Below are 22,613 nucleotides of genomic sequence, written 5' to 3'. Positions count from 1 at the left end.
TCTCAAGTCCTCCACCATCGTCCCTGTGCCCAAAAAGCTAAGGCCAACAGGACTAAATTATTACAGACCGGTCGCCCTTACATCTGTGGTAATGAAGTCTTTTGAGCGCCTGGTCCTGGCACACCTCAAAGCCATCACAAACCCTCTCCTGGACCCCCTTCAGTTTGCCTACAGAGCCAACAGGTCTGTGGATGACGCAGTTAACATGGCCCTCCACTTCACCCTACAGCATCTGGACGCCCCAGCATCCTACGCCAGGATCCTGTTTGTGGACTTCAGCTCTGCCTTCAACACCATCATCCCTGCCCTGCTTCAGAACAAGCTCTTCCAGCTGAACGTGCCCTACACCACCTGTAAATGGATCACAGACTTCCTGTCTGACAGGAAGCAGTGCGTTAAGCTGGGAACACAAATCTCTGACTCCAGGTCCATCAGCACCGGAACTCCTCAGGGCTGCGTCCTTTCCCCACTGCTCTTCTCCCTGTATACCAACAGCTGCACCTCCAATCATCTGTCCGTCAAACTCTTGAAGTTTGCGGACGACACCACCCTCATTGGGCTGATCTCTGGTGGGGATGAGTCTGACTATAGGTGGGAAGCTGACAACCTGGTGACCTGGTGTAGCCAGAACAACTTAGAGCTAAATGCTCTAAAGACAGTTGAGATGGTTGTGGACTTCAGGAAGAATACAGCCCCCCTCACCCCCATCACCCTGTTAGACTCCCCAGTCAAAATTGTAGAGTCCTTCCGCTTCCTGGGCACTATTCTCTCCCAGGACCTCAAGTGGGAACTGAACATCAGCTCCCTCACCAAGAGAGCTCAACAGAGGATGTACTTTCTACGGCAGCTGAAGAAATTCAACCTGCCAAAGACAATGATGGTGCAATTCTATACAGCGATCATTGAATCCATCCTCACCTCCTCCATAACCGTCTGGTATGCTTCTGCCACTGACAAGGACAAGAGCAGACTGCAGCGTATCATCCACACTGCTGAGAAGGTAATTGCCTGCAATCTACCAACCCTCGAGGACCTGCACACGACAAGGACCATGAGGCAAGCGAGGAAGATTATGGCCGATTCCTCCCACCCTGGACACTCTCTGTTTCAGCTACTCCCCTCCGGCAGAAGGCTTCGGTCCATCAGGACCAAAACCTCACGCCATAAAAACAGTTTCTTCCCATCTGCTGCTGGCCTGTTAAACAAGGCCAAGGGCTTACACTGATTTTAACATTTTATCTACATAATGACACCTTGCCGATATTAACTATGTTAATCTATTTGTATTTTTTTTAATTATATTTTAAAGCTATTTTATATTCGATATTTATTCAATTTTATATACTTCAGCCCCTTGGTGTTAGTTAGACTTTTAACCCTTATTATTATAGTAAGACTTGTTTAAAACTTAATTAAGATTTTAGATTCCTATATGTTGAATGTATGCACCATCCTGCCAAAGTAAATTCCGTGTCGGTGTGAACTTTCATGGCGAATAAAACCCTTTCTGATTCTGATTCTGATGGGTCGTAGTGGGGTGCCTTCTTAATGAATCTTGGGGAGACCATAGAATCTAGGGGGTCTTGCAGCAGGAGGTTGTAGGGAGGGACGTTTAGTTGGTTCGATTAGGGAGGTCGAACTTGTGATGATCTTGTTGGTTTTCATAGTTAGGCTATTAGTAGGGTCATTTTTAATTTTAGAGCAACTTCCATCGTTGAACAGGTTCTGGATTTTGTTGTTGTACGAATCTTTATCCATAATTACTGTAGCGTTGCCTTTGTCGGCTGAGAGGATGACTATATAATTTCTGTTTTTTAAATTCGCGAGTTCAGAGCGTTCATTTTTGCTGATGTTGCTAATGGGTTTCTTAGCATTCTTAAGAATAGTGGCTATTTCAGCTCTCGCAACGTCTGCTTGGATGTGTCCTACGCCTTTGAGGGCTACATCGACCTGAGAGATGATATCATCTACAGGAATATGTTTTGGGGTGACAGCAAAATTTAGCCCTCTAACGACATGTCTCTGACCGAATTCGCGAGCACAAATCAGATTTGAAACACGGCAGAACTGTTACAACGCTGTGGGTGATCACGATATAGTTTTCTCCGATACCAAGGTCCTTTGCAAACCCACAGGTTATCATGAGAGATTTATCCACGAGGCAATTCAGATTTACAAACACAGACACAATTTCAACCGAGAAGATGGTTTCAAATTAAGCAATCATTGGAAAGATGTTCTAAATCATACCAAACATTCAACTAATTTTCAGTGGTACAGTATATTTATCCAAGTAGTGATATACCAAACTTTCACAGCAGCTTATTTCCTTTCACACCAACGTTTGTAAACTCCTCCCCCCCCCGTGCCGGTCCTTTACGTTGCTTTACGGTCATTTCCCTTCACACCAACATTTGTACATTTGTAAACTCCCCCCCCCCACCGTGCCGGTACTCTATGAGCATTTTATGCTAATTCCTTTGTCCAAGCGTTTCCCTTCACACCAACATTTGTACATTTGTAAACTCCCCTCCCCCTCCCCCCCGTGTCGGTACTCTATGAGCATTATGCTAATTTCTTTGTCAACGCGTTTTGTTTCCTCCCACACAGCTTAAAAGACGTGACCTGGGCTTGACTATCTTCATTCCAACGCTGTCCTCGTGACAGTACGGTCCCTTCACCTGATGAAGGCCACTTGTGTTGTGGCCAAAACGTCGTGATTCTTGTTGTTTTATTTTTTACCTACGTGACTTTACCGAATAGAACCAAAGAGTATGGATCCTTGCAGTCACGAAAGCTTCAAATCTAGAATATCTATATCACCGTTCGTCTGCATATCAGCTTCAAAGCCTCATCATGAAAAAAGTATGCCTCCTTTTCCTGTAATGTCAATTTGTCAATTTTGTGCACAGTAGTTTGATATGTAGTTGCATTTATATGTGTATTGTATTTTTTGTTTCATCAAAATGTTTCCTCGTCTTATTTCTAGTTATCACTACGACTTTCTTCGAGTAAACACTGCCTTTTCTCCCAACATGCCATCAATCGCTTAATGCGAGGGCATTCCTTCTCTGTTAATTCCACATGTGCCAGTCTTCTCAAAGTTGTCTGTGCTTCCGACTCTTCCTCTGTTTAAGCCTAAAGGTCTGTGTAATGCATTTTGAATAAATGGTTTTGTAAAATGACATCACACACCTGCTTTTCTTTCCTGTACTGTGTGTGAGTCTAGCATTTAAGTCCCTGTGACGTATTTGTATTCATGTACATATATACACACTAGTTTATTGCCATGGATCTGCATATAGAGTACACTTTGCACAATAGTTTGTTGTATGTTAAACTTAAATGCATTATATATTTCTAATATATTTTACTAAATGGAACGACCGCCACATTTCATGCAAGTTGTAAATTGTAAGACAGACATGACTCATGCTTGAAAATAAACTCTGACAATGACCAAATCTGTGTTAATCAGTTAATACATGCAGTCCAATCCATTAATCGTGAGCGAGTCTTCACCCACATACGTGTGTGGAGCACAATGCAGGCTTTCATTATTAAAGTTCATGTTTATGGTTTCAGGTCTAGACTGATATGCAGACTGACAAAATTATGGAATATGCCTGGCAGCATGAAGCAATGCTCCATTTTTGTCTCCATCTACAATGTCTGTTGTTGTCCTTCAGTGACCCAGTTATTGACAGGATGAATACTTCAAGTTTTAAGAACTATGCAACCAGATGGTTTTGGAATTATACCACTGCAATTAATCTTTTCAGGAATATGGCAATTTTAAATGGCGGTGTTCCCAGATAATATTATTCAAACAGCTTCTATGGACTTTATTGTACATTACGTTTGATATCTAAGTATTATACAGCAGACTCTTGATGGAGATTCTGAGGTCTTTAATACGTTCAAAGATCTTGGATAAAAGATTATTCTCGCTCCTTGTCAACTGTCTTCTATAAAGCCACTCGTGAAACAACTGTACTAGAGTGATAAGTGAAATGTGTATATTGTACAGCATAGGATTATTTTATCGATTATCAATGCACACCGTCTATTGCGTTTGTGTGATAATGTACATTTTGATTGGTTGCAATAAAACTGGGGAAACCACATTTTATCACAAATATCGCAAAATTCAACTTCAGACACTTGATTGATCATGAATAGGCCACTACGCCTCGTCACCTTGGCTTAATCATAAAATATCACTGCCATTCACAAAATGTTGTCAAATCGCACGTAGCCCCCCCCCTTCCTCTGCCATCCCACAATTGGCTGATGCACATAGCTTCCCATCAGCCAGATTAAGTCAGGATGCTGAGGCGGCACTTTAATCCACCGCCAATGTCTTGAATGAATTGCACGTGCACAAATGACTCCACTCTTCCATGATGACTAATGTGGCGTTGTGCTTTGAAACATAAAACCCGTTCTAATTAGATTCAATCTCTCCCCCGCCCCACCACTTGCACACTGGTATCACTGAGTTCCGTGGTGACATGACCGTGTGATTAATTTTGAATTATAATTGCCTTATTACAAATGACAATCGGCTGGTGAGGAAGCAGATACTATCATTGTATTAACTACAATAAAGTTAGAAAAAATATACGTTTTCCTAAAATTGTGCATTGAACGGCGCAATGGTTGTGGATTGTACCTATAACATAGGCAACTTTGTTCAACGGCGTTGGGGCAAACTTTTCTGATGAGAATCAAGAGGTCGAAACAAGTCCAGGCTTGTCAGCTTAAATCAGGGATCGGCAATCTGCGTCTCTGGAGCCGCCATGTGGCTTTTTAAAGACTGCTTCGTGACGTTATTTTTTAAAAACCGTCTCGTATTCACGTGCATTGCGGCTCTTGAAATATATTTTTTTATCGACTTCAAAACAATGCCTATTCTTGATATTTTGGTTGGCGACCCCCGTCTTAAATACAGCAAAAATTCTGCTGGAAAATATTGGTTATACTGTTCCATTCGTCTTGTATACAATAAGATTAATTATTCTTGTAACGTGTACAGTATTCGCTCACTCTCAAAGAGAATGGCTCAGAGGCGCGATAAAGACCCAAACACATGAAAAGACAGCCATGCAGTGAACCGGAGCCAACAATTTCCCAAGCTCTGCGGTCCTCTATATTAAGGCGTTATCGGCCAATTTTCGAATGTTTACACCTGGGAGGACACCGGAGCACCCGAACAAAATCGACGCGTGTGATGGACAGGCACGCGACCAACGTCGAGACGGAGCAGTGGGAATCCACATTTTGCTGTAGCGCCATCTCCTGGCATCTTCAGATGGGAGTCTCACAACACGCGCGTGCGTATGACCCCACCAGCCTTTGCTGCCTCGACAGGGCTGGATTACACGCGTGCGACACCACCAACCGGTATAGCGGTTGTTCTGTCTCGTTCGTTCTATTAACTTGACGGTAACCTTAACATACAAGTTGCCTGAACCGTCAGTAATCCACTCATCTACATGTTCCTCCGGGTACTCCGGGTTTTGCCTCCACATTTACAAACGTGCGTTTCGGGTATTTGGCTGCTATACATTTCCGCATGATAAGCTACTTCGTTATCATTTGTGGCCATATCGCTTCTGAAAAATAATTAATAGCTCAGTGGGCTTTACCTGGTAAAATCTAAATAGTTTAGTTTTATATTCTTAGTTTTTTCGGTAAAGTCACGTTGAAGAGAAACAACAAAATAACAAAATATATATATAGAGAAACAACAAAATAACAAAATATATATATATTTTGTTATTTTGTTGTTTCTCTTCAACGTGACTTTACCGAAAAAACTAAGAATATGAATTACTGCAGTCACGAAAGCTTTAAATCAAAAGTTTAGTTTTAATTCATTTATTTTCAGTGATTTTCACTCCTGTAGTTTTTTGGTATTTTTGTTTTTGTAACTTTCTGACTTGTCAAAAATAGCTTCATAACTTAGCGGATTTATCCAGGATAAATATTCTGATTCTGATTAGAACAATGCTTTCGCGAGCGGAAGAGTGGATTAGAATGATCCATAATACAGGGGGGGGGGGGGGGGGTTGGGTGAGATCGCGTAAATATAAATGTGTTGTTAAACCCACCACCACCCGACACAGCCAACTAGTAAGGGTTGTCACATAAACAGAACGTGACAATTCGTCACTAGTACAGCACACCGGTGTGATGCAGAGCCAAGCCACAACATTTACAATCTGAGTACGACGTTTCGCCAGTAATTACAACTAGCTTCATCAGGCGACAGACAGATTTGTGGAGAACTCCACCTGTTTCGTTCCTTATATAGAGGCGTAGATGTGGTGACCACACTTCTGCACTCTTGCGAAAAGTTGGGGGGGATTAGTGAGGCAACTTCACATGATGCGAGCCTTTGGTCTTGTCCTTCCTGTCCATTGTGTGTATTAAAATACGTGACAACCCTCACTAGTTGGCTGTGTCGGGTGGTGATTGGTTTAAACGACACATTTATATATGTACGCGATCTAACCCCCAAAAAACCCCCTCTATTATGGCTTAGAATTAATTTAAATCACAGATCACCGTGAAGAGCATGACGTAATGTCGTCTTCACGTGTGTGACGTCACAACTTGTTCAACACCGCGCTGTGAGAATGACGTCATATAACGGGCGCCTCGACTGACGTCACGCTGTCGGTTCGTTCGTGGCGTCATCACAGCGTTATCTGACAGTGACGTCATCACGCGGGTTGGGACGTCACGTGTTTTTTTCTCCAGACGAAGCGCACTTTGGTCCCACGTTCTCTGCGCTACCTCCGATCTCTTCGCCTTTTTTCTCGCGATGGCGGTCCGCACGTCTTTCGAAAACAACAACGAGATCGGGGTCTTCTCGAAGCTCACGAACACCTACTGCCTCGTTGGCATCGGCGGATCCGAGAACTTCTACAGGTCCGTGGCACAGCGGCCCTCGCGGCGTGGCGGTTAAGGCGAGGCGCTTGCCAGCAGGCCTCGGCGTGGAGGCGGCTTCGAAAACCGAGATTTGGGATCGGGCATGGTGGTTTGGGAGCTGGGAAAGGGGATGTGGGGGTCCAGCGATAGGGTTCTAGGGTCTTCAAATCGGGGTCTGATGTTCTGGTTTATGTTCCGGTATTATGGGAGCTGAATCTGGATATAGGGGACCTGGGGTCTGGGTTTCAGATCTGGGGGTGTGAGGTGTTCCATGATTGTGCTCTTTAGTCTGGGGGTAGTGGTTTGAAGAGAGTGTGAGGGTCAGAACTCTGGGAATAGGGTCCTGGGGAGAGGATATAGAGGTTCGTGGTCCGGTGAGGAGTGGAGGGGGTGTAACTGGGGACGAGGTGCTCGGGGTCTCGGGTCCGGTGATAGGGATTTTGCGACTGAGGATGGTCCAAGGTGTGGAAATACGAGTCTGGGGACTGATGAGTAGGTTTATGGAAATACGAATAATTGTCTGAGGAAAGGGATCACTGTTTTGGGGGGTGTAGGCTCGAGCTATTGGGGATATGAATGTGTGACTGAGATGGGCAACTGTAGTCATGGAGGTACAGTAGTTAATTGAAGTCTGGCCTTACCTTGAGCTGTTTTTATCCAAGGGCCAGAATTGGGTCTTCCTAAAGTGTTATTATTATTAGTCCTTGTCTGGCACCATTAATAGGGTTCCAATTAGTGTTTTTTTTCTGAATCATTGATATTATTAAACGTTGTTTCTGAACAGGCCGAAGTAGCGCAATGTAATTACTTCGTTCAGCTTCTTTGGTTCTTTCGGTAAAGTCACGTAGAATGAGAATAAAATAATAAATTGATAAAATAAAATGACGATAAAATTCTCACGACGTTTCGGCCACAACACAAGCGGCCTTCATCAGGTGAAGGGACGAGACTGTCTGGAGGACTGTCCGGATTTTATTGTCATTTTATTTTATCAATTTATTATTTTATTCTCATTCTACGTGACTTTGCCGAAAGAACCAAAGAAGATGAATCCTTGCAGTCACGAAAGCTTTAAATCGAAATTTACTTCGTTCAGTTCAATATCTTTCAAAAGCAGTCGCACTGGCCCGAGTATATGTTGAGCCACGCATAAACCAAATTTGAGTTGGAATAATACGCCATTCGAATTGTAATATTTTTTTTAATCAGCGATTTATGCTAAATGGAATTCGGTGTTTGAGACGTTTTGAGCACTAATAAAATGCTCCCAGTGAGTTGTGCAACTTCAGTGAGTCACACGGCGACCAGTAGTAATGTACCAGTAATAATGGTATGTTGTTTACCCACCTTGTTGTTGGGTTCATAGGCGTCGCTGGCCGTCACACGAGGTGAGTTGCCCGAGGGTTATTACGTAGGTTTAGATCAAAGATCATTACGCGAACACGGTACAGTACAATATATTAAACTCGGCCAGTAGTGGATAACGAAAAAATGTCGGTGTAGTTTATATTGTCACCTTGACCTATTGGCTATTGATTTTAACTTAACTGAACATTGGATATGTTTTGAGGCAAGCTTGTATTTCCTTTTTTGTCCAGAATTAAACACTACAAGTTAAATTGTGATCTTCAGTCTTTTATTTCCACGTGCTTCCACAACCGCAGTACGATTTAAACGTACTGGAAGTAAAGGCAAGGTAGTTGAGTAACACATTTTATTGCCAGAATATACAACCAACGTACAGTTACAGTATAGGCATCTGATAATCTCACCAGCCTGTGTAGCTATCAATATAGACTACAGTAAGAATTTACATTGCTTTGACACTCCCACATCCACATACTAGTACCATAAGTTGACGGTATATTTGGTACTCTAATTGAAGGAAATTGATGTCTGGGTTAAAGGGTGCAAACAAGTTTTCAATGCCATCTGTGTTCTGCAGTGTATTCGAGGGTGAGCTTTCGGAGACCATCCCTGTCGTCCATGCCTCCATCGCCGGCTGCAGGATAATTGGACGCATGTGTGTAGGTAAGGATGAGATTTGTGTCAGTTACCAAAACTCATTACTGTACTTTATTACCAATTCTGGAAAATGTATACGGATCTACACCGAAACTAAATGAGGAATGACATTTCTAAAGCCCACATCGAGTAAATATGAATCCTGTTTGTAATTCACTTTATATGGTTCCACCATTAATTGTTCTTTACAGGCAACAGGCATGGACTTCTGGTGCCCAACAACACGACAGACCAGGAGCTTCAGCACCTGCGGAACTCGCTGCCCGACGGCATGATGATCCAGCGCATAGAAGAACGCCTCTCGGCACTTGGAAATGTTGTTGCGTGCAATGACTACGTCGCCCTCGTGCATCCCGACTTGGACAGGGTGTGTTCGTGTCCCTTGATAATCCAAGGGCATAAAGATGCACAATTGTCAAAAATCTTACCTGGATATGCGAGTAGTTAGTATCTCTTAAAAGGTTGTATTTTTTCCATAACTTTTTACATGATTTATTCATATGTAATTATGTGCTTGTAATATATACAACTGATGGATATACTTTTTCAAGAGTGACCTGGAAAATGTATGTTCTGTGTATACAACACACTCTTTGCTTGGCTTAACTTAAATCTAGTTTGCAGGCTCAGACATCCTTCGTTAAATTTCGATTTAAAGCTTTCGTTACTGCAATGATTCATCTTCTTTGGTTCTTTCGGTAAAGTCACGTAGAATGAGAATAAAATAATAAATTGATAAAATAAAATAACAATAATATTCTCACGACGTTTCGGCCGCTTGTGTTGTGGCCGAAACGTCGTGAGAATATTGTTATTTTATCAATTTATTATTTTATTCTCATTCTACGTGACTTTACCGAAAGAACCAAAGAAGATCCTTCGTTAAGTTTAATACTTTCAGCCCATTTCACGCTTGCATGCTTGCAGTACAGATTCTCCCCCTCTCCTTCACCCCCTCTCATTTGTCCAACACCACCTCGATTAAATCTTCCACCCTTTACTGACCACTTAGGGATTTGGAATTGGTATATAGCACAAAGGCAGGTAGTGCAGATCTTCCACACATCGGATATTGTTTAAAAGACTTCGTGTTGTGACTGTCCACTTGTTCATTGCAGGAAACAGAAGATATTCTGGCAGACGTCCTCAAGGTGGAGGTCTTCCGACAAACAGTGGCGGAGCAGGTGCTCGTGGGCAGCTACTGCACCTTCAGCAATCAGGGTGGCCTGGTACATCCGCGCACCACCATCGAGGACCAGGATGAACTTTCCTCACTCCTGCAAGTGCCCCTAGTGGTGGGTTTCCTCGCAATGTCATCATCAGCCATGATCAGTCCACTCCTGATGAAATCCTCTTATCTTACAAATGTATGCTGTATTTTTTCGTTATGTTATTGTTTATCATTACGTTGTTTAATGTTTCTATTTTAATGTACATATTGATACGAAATGCAAGGTTTTGGCCAATTTCTCGTTTACTGTCCCCAAGTCTCCCTTAAAAAAATTAAATTGCTCTGACCTGGTTTATATATCGTGGAAAGGCAAGTCATGTGTGTCTTTCAGGCAGGAACTGTTAATCGTGGCAGTGAAGTAATTGCGGGTGGAATGGTGGTGAACGACTGGTGTGCATTCTGCGGGCTGGACACAACAAGCACAGAGCTGTCGGTTATCGAGAGCATCTTTAAGCTGAATGAGGCACAGCCCAGCGCCATCGCCACCACAATGAGAGATTCACTCATTGACAGGTGCGTAAAGTTAGCTTGTAGTTTTCCACTGCTTGATAAAAGCCTCTCCCAATTAATTCCATTTCTCAGTTATTGCCCGGCAGTGGCCTCAATTAATTTAATCTTGACATCTCTTCTGCTGTCTTCCTCTGGTTGCCTTCTCTCTCCACTTAAAAATTGTCCATCCCTTGTCAACTCAGTATGTGGCCTGCCTATTTCCACTTTTTTTCACAAAAGCTTCATTGACCACTGTTCTTTTTCCACATTCATGCCTTGATCCAACTTTTCGATATACTCCTAAAATTATCCTTTACAAAAATCTTTGGAAAACTTTTATATTTTGCTTGTGCATGTTATATATAGCTTCAGTATAACCTTTACTGTGACGTTAATGATGATGTTTCTCTTTTTTCAGCCTTGCATAGAAGAACATTTCTGCCATGACATAAAACTACCAAGACATTAAGTGAACTAAATTCTTTCACAAGGTCTTAAAAAAACCTCCATGTACAGATCTTGCTTAAAGCTAAACACAGCACATTTACTTTGGCTGGTTAAGCCTGGTTAGGGATAATGGATACATTTTATTGGAATGCATTTCTCCATTAAATAGCATATTATTTTCTTTCATAGTTGTACGTTGCATCATTGTGTGTACAATTGTGACTGTAAATAAAAAAAGGAAATCTTTATAACCTTTTACGTTTGCGCCTCATATTTTGTAATTGTTTTTAATCCACCAACCAGTAGAGTTATTACACGTCATTGATGTTAATGTGTCATAAAATGTTCCGGAACAGATGTCTGGGTTGCCAATGAAGTGTTAGTACACAGCTGCACTCGAAGTTACTTTGTAATGTAGGGTTCTAGTGAAATAGCGGAAGGAAACCCGGTATTGCATGTAACTATTACAATAAAAGTGCTGCAGCAAATGTAATGACCTGTGTTAAGTAGATGTGTAATGATTAAGCCCATCAATTCATGGTCACTTTGTTTCAGAAATATATTTTTTCTATTAATATAGCATCCCTCGTGGAAGCAGTTCAGAGAATCCATTACAAATCAGTTCTCGCGTGTATGATTCAATTGTGAGCAAAGTACTGTAATCCATTTTAGTCTCCATTGTAAACACGGGTTATAACTTAAATGTTGGTCTTCCATAGGCGTTAACTATAATTTAAAAAATATACCAGTGCAAAATTAAGACAACTCATTCAGGATGTTTTCAACGTATGTTTAATGCATTAGGCAAAACAATGTTAAAACAACAATGTATTTTTAACAACTTGTGCATTCAATATTAAATGCAGCTATTCAAACTGGGTTTTGCCGTTGGGTTAGTTTGTCCAGACGTTGGTGCATTGCGCAATGACCCTGGCAATCACACGTCCAGTACACAGATGAGCCCTGGCTAATATTGGTGAGGAATGCCATCTGCATAGGTCTGGGGCAATTTTTGTATCGACCCACACTGACCACGCTGGTATAGCAAAACAACCCCCATGACTAGGTGTGGATAGGCCCTCTTCCACCAGTCAATTAACGACTAATGCATACCAGAATGTCATCTAAAAACACTATCATTGTGCATTCCCACCATTCTCAGCAGGGTTGTCAACTTTTCATAGCATACAATACAATATTCTTTGGGTCTTTCAGAAAAGTCACAGATTCAAAGAAAATAAACTACGACGTTGCGATCGAAACGTTTTTATTTTCTTTGAACCTATCTTTGACTTTACTGAAAGACTCAAAGAATATGAATTCCTGCAGTCACGAAAGCTTTAAGTCAAGATACAATACAATGTTTTCACATTGCAATAAGTGTTCCATAGCTTTGTAATTGTAATTCTCAATTGTATATTATTGTACATTTGATTAGAACGGTTGACTACATATGGTGCGAGACGTTCACACATTCCAGTTCAAATAAAGATTACCCAAATAATTCAACTGCACTTCAAGTCTGACAAGTCTTCAAATCAATGCACTTTTACAATTATGCCATAAATTACTCCAGAAATCATTTAACATAATTTAATCGGCAATAGCTCTTTATTGAAATAGAACCAACTTGAAAAAAAACTGAGGAAGAATAGACCTGTTCCACAAAGACCTGCTCGGCCCTCCACGAATTCGTCTTGAGATCCCAGAAATCAATCTGAGATCGTCCAAGATGAAGCAGGGTCAACTGAAGACTGCTGGCAGTCACGATTGAGTTCTCCTGAGCTTCCTTATGAAAGCCTCAGGATTGTGGCAACCATGTGCCTCGGTATCATTTAGATGTGGGTTATTGAGAAAAATGGTTAACTGGCTAGTGGTAAGCAATTTAAGCTCTTTCACCAATAAGCGTAGTGTTTTATATATATAAAAATATAACATTTACCATCCATTTCAGATGCAATGATATTAACCAGTTTTTTGTGAAACGTGACGTGTACATTTTAGCTGAATGTTTATAGATGTTAATCTCCCACACTTATAATTCCATAGACCATTGTACATTCATTACAATAATGAGCCTAAATAAAGTTTTAAGTGTAACTATACTAGTCTTTTCAGTTGCAAAATACCAATTATCATAGGTACAATTATAGGTACAGTAAAGCAATGACAGGATAATTATACAACTGATATTGCTTTGTACAAAAATCTTGTCACGATACCATTGAACACAATCCACTAATGGATGTAAAGCTACTTTAAAGTGGATAAAGCAAATGGTATGGCCAATAAATTGCAACTACAGACACGTGTTTTATTAAACGACTTATCAAGGTTTTGTAAAAATATGCACTTTTGTAACAAGGCATATTAAATTCAGAATTATCACATTTTCATACCATTGACATAGGCACACTCAGCCACACTCAATCCAATTGAAATGCAGTGTATTAAGAATACACGCAATTTACATTCTTGTGACCACTTTTATGACTTCCAAATTAAGCATTACAAAACTTATATGAAAATGTAAAGAATCCCACTATGAAAACAAAGCTGCTGAAAGGAATTGTTATTCTGAAAACTGTTAATGGCCACGTGTTTCACTCTTTTTGGAGATCATCAATGCAGTGTAGCTGTGCAAAGTTTGGCAACTGTAACGATGGGAAACATCAGTTGCTATGTCACCAGTTGGAATGTGACAAACGCACAATAGGAAAAAATATTGGTCACATTAACTTTAAAACATATCTTCCACCGAAAGAGTAATTATATTTAGCAAACAAATGGAGAGAAAAAAAGACCTAATGTACACTGTAAACAATATAGCCCATATAAATGAAAACCGTTAATGTATAATCTGTCTGGAACTCAATATTTGATACCCTTAACCATGACTACCTCATCTGGCTTTGTGCTGCGAATAATTAAATGTTGCTCTTTAAAAGCAGCACATGTCACTTTGAGGTGCCTTACCTGCCTCTCAAGATTCAGAAATATTTTAAGGCAGTCATTTTATTCCTTTAAACTATAATTCACACCCTTTTTTGTTTTTAGTGACACAATACATCCTAATTGAGGTTTGTTGCCAAAACGACTCGCTGTTGGCCGTCTTTTGTCTCAATTATATAACCTTTAATCCCTGTTGCATTTACTACACACGCACTTTCCGATTAGCATGGTTGACTACGTAGGGTGCAAAAGAAGTAAAACATACGCAATTATATTCTTAGTTTTTTCGGTAAAGTCACGTTGAAGAGAAACAACAAAATAACAAAATATATATAAAACAATAAAAAATTCTCACGACGTTTCGACCATAACTCAAACGGTCATCATCAGGTGTGTCGGTTTGCATAAATTTATTTTGAAAACGGCATATTTATTTATATATATAAAAATAACGTTTGCGTCACGCGCAACGATGGCAGTTTGCCAGGACTAGTCCATCTGATTCCGGACATACAATACCCTGGTGTCTACAAACTAAGTTGCCTCTGTGGTAGTAGTTACATTGGAGAAACCAAACGCCATATCTCGGACCGCATTCGTGAACATAAAGCAGACCTTAAACACGGTAGGACCAACACCTCGGCCGTAGCAGATCATTGTTCTAATTCAGTAGGCTCACATGCCATTGACTTTTCCAAGACGGAGGTTCTTTGTAAGCCATCTGGCTTCCATGAGAGATTCGTTCATGAGGCTATCCACATATACAAACACAGAGACAATTTCAACCGAGAAGATGGATTCTATCTTAGCAATCATTGGAAAGATTTGATAAATCATTTCAGTTCTTGATTGATTGTTCACGCTTACAGTGCCTTTCAGACAGCATACATAAAAACAAATTTCGTCTCCCCCCTCCTCTTTTCAAAAAAAAAAATAGATGGACTAGTCCTGGCAAACTGCCATCGTTGCGCGTGACGCAAACGTTATTTTTATATATATAAATAAATATGCCGTTTTCAAAATAAATTTATGCAAACCGACACACCTGATGATGACCGTTTGAGTTATGGTCGAAACGTCGTGAGAATTTTTTATTGTTTTATATATATTTTGTTATTTTGTTGTTTCTCTTCAACGTGACTTTACCGAAAAAACTAAGAATATGAATTACTGCAGTCACGAAAGCTTTAAATCAAAATTTATACGCAATTATTTAAATATTTAATAAATGATAATGTATGTTAATACAGATCATTTTATAAATGCCATAAAGACAGTGTCAATGTCATTTTTTTGCCTTGGCCATGTGCCTACGACATAAACGTACGAACTGTTCCTCTAACGACTGCACGGCAGATGGGGCACTTGCGCAGGGAGGAGGCGCAGTCTCGACACACCACGAGATGGCCGCACGGTATAAACACAACGGATACTTCCTTGTCCATGCAAACCTTGCATGTGTGCTGTTCCTGTAGCCGCTTGAGCTCCTCTTCCGGCGGTAGCGCTACCATGGAGAGCACACACGCACACACTTTCAGTTTTTCAAAAACTACGGTTGATCATGAAGAGCCTACATACATATTAATGGGAACAAGCAGCAACTGTAAAATAATGTGGAATAACACCAACGATCATGTGGGGACATTTCCAATTACAGGGCTACATTGTTGATATAGAAAATATTTAGATGAATTACATAACCATCATAAATGTATTTGTATAATTTTCTGGCATGGAGTATTTACATTCTTCACTTTTCAGTTCCTTTTTCTCAGCAGCAGACTTCTGTTGTTCTGTTGAAGATATATCCACACGGCACGATTAAAATAGGTAATCACAATCATGTTCACATGAAGCGAGCCGAGTACTGTTTTTCAGTATGGTATATTATCTATAATACAATTATGCCTTGACATAACTATGTGATCATCGGAAACATGGCACCTGCTATTATGTGTACCACACAATGACTATACGTATTTTACTCAATTTAATCAGCAAGAACGTTACGGACAATGGAAATTGCAAGGTCGGTCTCTGTTGCTGGGTATTTACCCTGAACGTAATTTGCGGATTTCTTCGGTGATTCTCCTCCTTCTTCTGCATTAAGCACGTCTGTTACGAGCTCAACGACAGAGCTGTATGTCTCCCCCTTAGTGAGGTAGCGAGTGCGCACTAGCGATTCCACCATCGGTGCAAGGAAACCCATCTCAAGCACACCCTTGACCACATCGCTCTTCATCAAGGTCTCATCTGTGCTGCCGATGCCTGTATGCAAAGACGACGTTTGCAAAAACATTCAACCATCGGTGTAAATTGTAGTAGATCAAAAAAACCAACCAATCAACAAGCACTTTAGATAAAGGGTTCAAATGTGTTGTTAGGATAGCCTTATGAGATGCACAAATGTACACATTTTGGCACAAATGAATATAAAAACATGATAATGCTATTGTGTACAAAAATATCACCTTACCATTCCCATTTTGTGCAGCTGCATTCTGTGATCTCTGTCTAAATACCTCACCCTAAAAAAGCAGGATCTTGTCAATTAAAAGCATTTGGATCACTGGTGTTACACAAAGTGGAAAAAAATATAAATGGTACAAGCCATGCTATCTAAAAATAAAAATCACAACTTTGCCTCAATTAAGCATATTGGTAACCAAACCAAATACTTTATATTCTTACCCTGAATGATTTACAGCATTTCTGTTGCATGCTTAGTTTAACTTTAGTCTATTTTGTTTAACAGCTGAGAACTCATTGACCTAGGTCACAAAAATGACAAAAGCAATAACGTAAAATTACATACATCGAAGCAAATATAAATCAGAATCAATAAATTGAAATCAGCGCAAAACAATCACGCATAAAATCTTCAAAATAACAAACAATTCAGATTAAACCCAATCACATAAAATATTTTTTTTAAATACTGTATAAACAAATCTATATGAACTACATGAAACGAAAGTTGGCTCAGACAAATGTATTTTTGATTTAAAGCTTTCGTGACTACAGGGACTTTACCGAAAGAACCAAGAATATCAATGTTTTTTTACTAAATTTAAGACAAACAGGGACTTAATGCAAGTATGTACATTTTATAATACTCATCAAAACAAGTGTACATTACCGTGAGGTCTATCAATTGTGGATGTTGCCTCATTATTTCATTTACGAAAGCTTCACCCTTCTGTTGTAAAAGAAATGCACATCTGTAGAGAAAACAGCATAGATGTCAGCAAAGCAGTCATTTTCGATTCAACATTAAAGTGTGTTCACGTCAGGCCCTTTTTCAGCTCTTGATAGCCATCGTGATACTCGAGTATTTGAAGTGTCCATCTGGATTTAATTTGACCACATAGCAGGTGCCAAATGCATTACCTGGGAAACCACTTGCCATGTTCATACCAAGGGTTATCTCCTTGTTCCCAGTTTCGTAAACCACCGTCACAGTGGAAGCACTTCACATTGTCTCCATGACCTATCCAAAATATTCATGTTATTCCTGTACTACATTTGGCATATTTCAGACACACGCAAACATTTAAGAGCCAACTGAATAAAAATGTAAAAATGAATACAGTTTAACCAGACATTAAACACAATTTCTAGCTTGGCTACCTGTAGCTATTGTTTACACTAATTGCAAAGTCAACACTCATGCTCAGACAATCCTGAAAGTACCATAGTGGGGGGGGGGGAAACACAGACACACATCTGCTGGAGGGATACACAGAAAGTAAAAAGTGTTTTTGCATATTCTATATTCTTCATATTTACTCAATAAATCATGTTTATGCTATGATATGCAGAGTGTATTTTAATACGTTTAAGTTATAGCTATAAATATTTCCTGAGGCACCACTGTTGAGGGGAGTATGCCCTTAGTAATCAAATTAAGGATATGAGTAGAAACATGGGTTTTTTTTAAGGAAATTCCAACTCCTAATGAAGGTCAACTTTAAAAAAATCCAAAGCAGAAGCAGACACAATCAAATATTTAATTTCACTCCGAATCAAAGACACACCCAGCTATTAGATTTCTTCTAATCAGTGACACTGGAAAATATTTTCCAAACACTGTTACTGGCAAAATAAAACGATAAAGATAATTGGGAATAGTATTTGAAATTTTAGATTTGCTAATAAGTCATTATTACAACCATGAATAATAAACTACAGAAAATGTAAATGATTGTTGGATGAACACAACTAGGAATTTTATGAGTATGTAGTATATCTAAAATGGACTGGGATCAAAAAATGAAAGTGACAAGCAGAAGGATGGGATGATTTTGAACTTTTTGTTCATGGAACCAAATATAACCCATATAATTTATATTCAAAGTCTTAATTTACTTAGCTGAATTTACTTGAATATATAGAACTTCACAATACATTATTGCAGTTACTATGGAAATATTGTAATGTATGAAAAAATACTCTATTGCTACTCTTTAACCTTAAAGAACTGAAACAACTACATTTCCTTGTAAAATGGTGAAACTCAATGTTCACTCTGCAACGCAATTTCCTTGTAAAACTGGTCATACTTCCTCACTTCATACCCTTGCTATGGTTACGTTTTTAGCCTTTTATCACAAATACGTCATATAAACTGTTCACAAAGATCACAGAACTGAATATGGTTAATTTAGTGACCAACCATGAGACCAAACTGGTTTAAAAAAAAAAGGTAAGGACCATACATTTACACCTCAGAGAATGTTCTTGCCATACCAGTGTAATAGAAGCCAGCGATCGCGAGTGGCTGTGCAGCTACATTGGCAGTGGAAGGCCAGGCCTGGTAAGTTGCAAGCCGCGCCACCACCGAATGCATTTCTGGATTTCTGGCCCTCGTTGTCCTTGCCATAGATGCAGAACATGCACTATTTTGAGTGTCGGGCAAAAATGAGGCCTGCTAGAAAAGCACCCCAAAAACAACACAATTACTCATCAAATGTAACATTCTTCTTAACGTTCAGTACTTTTTGTCAAGAAATGGCATCTAGAATCAACAAACTACAGGGTGATCCAGTTATAAATACAGTACCCCACTAAATAGTGTGGAGAAATTAGAAACATAATTTCAATATACTTATTAGATCGTTTAACACTCTCCTCTGTAAGATATGGAGGCATGGCTTTCACAATATTCACTGACCTGTTGGGAAGAGAGTTATAAGAAATCAGTAGGTTGTCTAGAATCACAAAGACATGCCCCAAATGTTGTGGTTATTTTGAAAGATAAATGTAAAAGACAAATAAAGGTAGTGACCGTGCCCGGTGCCAATAAAGGTATTGAAATCTGGTTACACATGATTAAAGTGGCCATGGCAGCAATAGAGGTTACATACCTAATTATAAAATGCACCCTCAACGTATTCCTTTTAAGTACAGGAAAGATAGTGCATCTTATAACGCAGAGAATATGGTTATATCTTCTTGGTTCTTTCGGTAAAGTCACGTGACTTTACCGAAAGAACCAAGAAGATGAATCCCTGCAGTCACGAAAGCTTTAAATCGAAAGTATCCACAATACCATTTAGAAACACCCACCTGGGCCTGAGCGAGTGGGATGTTACCGGTGTTGCTGCTGCCCATCGCGAAAGCACAGGTTGAGAAATGTCGCTCATGCTCCTTGGCAGGGACATCTCCCTCCTCCCAGTCACGCATTACGCCGGAACAATAGAAGCAGGCCACCCGGTCGTTGGGACCCACGTAATACAGTCCGGCCCGTGCCAAGTCCGCAGGCCGAACAGGAGATGACTCTGGCCATGTGGAGAATGACAGCAGCCTGTTCGCTTCGACACACATCTCTGAATTCGATGGTACTCCTGCCTCCACATTTGGCAAGGAAGTTAGAGTGTTTTGCATAGGTGGTTCGTTCATGCCAATCGAAGGTGGCAGAGAATGATGATGGGTGATCTCGGATGCATTGTTGGTAGCCGCCACAATATGTCTTGGTACAGATGCTCCACCGGAGGTCTGAGTGTCTGTAGCTTGTGCCAGTGACCGAGCAAATGTACAATTTGGAAAACTCTGCAAATGCTTTGCAATGGCCGAGTCACCTGACTTCCAATTACCGATCACTCCTTTGCACGAGAAGCATTCAACCTTGTCTTCCTTTCCAGTGTAAAAAAATCCAGCTTTGGCCAGATCCCGAATTCGTGGCTCTAAGTTTGATGGGCAATTTACAAACCGGCCAAGGCGATAAATGTGTTTTGAAAGGTCGTCGATGGGAAATGACATGCTTTCTTTCTTCACTTTGAGAACTCCTAAAAATGGAAAACATGTTGTATGAAAGTAATTAAAACATAAAGGTTTTAGTCACTTAAAATATTTTGTTTTGCCGTTAAATCTCTAACTTATAAAAAAAACTTCTCTACAGCAATGGAAAATGTTCCACAAGGTCTGGATGGAAAACTAATTACCAAATGGATTTTGGAGTTATATTTGGTCTGAGAAAAAACGTCACATGGAGGAACTGTTTTTATAAACTGTGTAATTTCAACCTTTCAACACACATTGCTTCCATTGTTGTGGTCATACTAATGTCAGTATCATACACCATAATGACGTTGGTAACGACTAGGGCCAGCAATCGGGGTGGTGCTGGGTTGAATCATGCATCAAAATGTCCCTTTGGCTCACCATGTATGCATGTAAGGCAAATTATCGACTTACGAACACTTTAACTTATGAACCAGATTCCATGAAATATATTTTTTAAACAGACTTAAAACGCGAATTCGCACTTGCAAACAGAACTGCAGAACTATTTAATTCAGCGGAGCGATCCTCCGCGAGATGTAATGACTCAGCCTCACGCGCGCACACGTGTGAAGAGTGTAGCGGTTTGCGCGCTGTGCTTCAAATCCAGCCACCCGAGTTCAATTCCCGCTCATGACCAACACCAGTGACGATTATGTGAATGGGTACTGGACCCCCCCTAGGTTGGCTCAGCCTCAAATAAGTACCTGGTGCGGTGTCACTGCGCAGTCAAAAGTGACCGGGCGTGGTGCTGCCCACTCACCCCCTCGTGTACCATACTCGCCTTCATCGGCACTGCTCGCTAACAGCACTTGCCACAACAGTCTAAGGATATATGGGGCATCGTTGTGTTTTTCACCACCATTGAAGTGTATGTGTGTGCGTGCCGTGTGTGTGCAATTGTCGTGACTCATTACGCCCCTTCCAACAAGCAAGCCAGTATCAGGTAAGTGAAAATATAAAGATTTTTGTTTCAATTTATGTTACTTTATTGTCTGTTTTACTATACAGTATTTATTATATGCAAATGTACAATATTTCTTATTCATGAGCTTAACAATTCTTACATTTTTTGTTGAACCGTAACACATTTCATAGCACTTACCGTATAGACATCTAAAAACAGTACATTATTGTTCCTATTTGCGAACCGTTTGACTTGCGAACGGGTCTCAAGAACGAATTATGTTCGTAAGTCAAGGACTGCTCTATGTTGAACTTCTTTCGCATGGCCCGTATACCACTGTTACGGTGCCCCACACAACAGCTGGATTAGCCAGCCTTATTTGAGGAGCGAGAGGCACTTTACTTATTTTAACCGTGTCCCCAATGCATTACAGTAATAAAAAACTGAGATCAGTAAATATATTCAGTGGTTTGGGTAGGAAATATGCAATTAATTGTAATAGATTTCCAATCCAGTCGCGGTTCGTTCACGAGGGGCATTGGGGCGCCGCCTCAACAAGCACCTGAAGATGAGAAATTATTTTTATACTAAAAATACTTTTCTATAGTTTTATTGTGTTTAAATGTTTTCAAATATGATTCGTTCAACGTGAATTACCTAATGAAGATAACATTTTAAGTTGTTCACATTAGAAACCGCTGCAACACCAAAGTCTGATTTGTGCCTCGGGTAGGTCTCGGGGCAGCTGTGAAGGTGTCCGAGTGAGCGTTTTGCCTTCGTTCATTGCGAGAAGCTTCGCATTTTATCCACGCCATTTGAGACCCATCCAGGGTGGTGAAAATGCGCCCATGGCTGTAATGACGATGTCACAACGTTGGGTTGCACTGTGCAAATATAGCAGGTCCACGGCCTATACGCTGCTCTATGAGGAAACAACAGCAATGGCGATGGCAGCAGGTGCAGCAAACAAAAAATTAGCAACGAATATTGTGCAGTCATTCCTAAATATTCCATTTGAAAGGATGACTATGCAGGAGAAGTTGAATGTCAAGCAACAGGGTCCTGATCAACCGAAAATCGACATCAACCAGCCCTCAGGTGACCGGGGAAAAGCATACGTAAGGACATTCAGCCAAAGCTGGTATGCTAGAAAGGCCTGGCTATGTGGATGTGCAAAACAGAATGCACTTACTCTTTGTTTTTTTCGGTAAAGCCACGTAGGTAACAAAATAAATTAAATAAATGAAAAATAAATTAAATCACAAACAGGGGTGAGTAATGTGATGACGAGGTTTTTCTTAATTAGAACACCATAAATCTTGACTTAAAGCTTTCGTGACT

The 22,613-nt window shown here is 40.3% G+C and overlaps 2 protein-coding genes across 17 annotated transcripts in view; one reads left to right on the top strand and one right to left on the bottom strand.

Moving 5' to 3' along the window:
* Window positions 1-6,714: 6,714 nt before the first annotated feature.
* On the top strand, window positions 6,715-11,382 carry EIF6 (eukaryotic translation initiation factor 6). Its single transcript, XM_032960860.2, has 6 exons — window positions 6,715-6,939; window positions 8,885-8,970; window positions 9,156-9,331; window positions 10,083-10,259; window positions 10,527-10,708; window positions 11,103-11,382. Exons 1-6 carry the CDS (start codon window positions 6,833-6,835, stop codon window positions 11,110-11,112), a joined length of 738 nt encoding a protein of 245 aa, XP_032816751.1. The 5' UTR covers window positions 6,715-6,832; the 3' UTR covers window positions 11,113-11,382.
* Window positions 11,383-11,907: 525 nt separating this feature from the next.
* The window catches only part of LOC116946028 (baculoviral IAP repeat-containing protein 7-A-like), a 49,505-nt gene continuing 38,799 nt past the window's right edge, over window positions 11,908-22,613 (bottom strand). For 5 of the 16 annotated variants that reach the window (XM_076069577.1, XM_076069579.1, XM_076069580.1 and 2 more), the window contains 8 exons: window positions 19,652-20,370; window positions 18,833-19,013; window positions 17,474-17,573; window positions 17,223-17,304; window positions 16,560-16,611; window positions 16,139-16,351; window positions 15,829-15,876; window positions 11,908-15,587 (listed from right to left, as the gene is read on the bottom strand). In XM_076069577.1, the coding sequence (XP_075925692.1) occupies window positions 15,394-15,587; window positions 15,829-15,876; window positions 16,139-16,351; window positions 16,560-16,611; window positions 17,223-17,304; window positions 17,474-17,573; window positions 18,833-19,013; window positions 19,652-20,370 (1,589 nt within the window). In that variant the 3' untranslated portion in view covers window positions 11,908-15,393. Of the gene's footprint in view, window positions 15,588-15,828; window positions 15,877-16,138; window positions 16,352-16,559; window positions 16,612-17,222; window positions 17,305-17,473; window positions 17,574-18,832; window positions 19,014-19,651; window positions 20,371-21,929; window positions 22,195-22,613 lie in introns of all 16 variants that reach the window. The other 11 variants (XM_076069583.1, XM_076069582.1, XM_076069581.1 and 8 more) reach the window with 7 other exon arrangements.

This window comes from Petromyzon marinus, chromosome 25, assembly GCF_048934315.1.
Source record: "Petromyzon marinus isolate PM22_M1 ecotype Great Lakes invasive population chromosome 25, UKy_Petmar_22M1.pri1.0, whole genome shotgun sequence".
Classification (NCBI taxonomy): domain Eukaryota; kingdom Metazoa; phylum Chordata; class Hyperoartia; order Petromyzontiformes; family Petromyzontidae; genus Petromyzon; species Petromyzon marinus.
The sequence above is the reverse complement of the archived record's forward strand: the minus strand, read 5'-3'. Positions and strand labels throughout refer to the sequence as shown.

What these genes read in the sequence shown, in the direction of transcription:
- EIF6 (XM_032960860.2), top strand. Translation starts at nt 6,833, where the DNA reads ATGGCGGTCCGCACGTCTTTCGAAAACAACAACGAGATCGGGGTCTTC. An exon ending in AATTGGACGCATGTGTGTAG is followed by an intron (nt 8,971 to 9,155) that starts GTAAGGATGAGA and finishes TGTTCTTTACAG; the next exon opens with GCAACAGGCATGGACTTCTG. An exon ending in TCCTGCAAGTGCCCCTAGTG is followed by an intron (nt 10,260 to 10,526) that starts GTGGGTTTCCTC and finishes TGTGTCTTTCAG; the next exon opens with GCAGGAACTGTTAATCGTGG.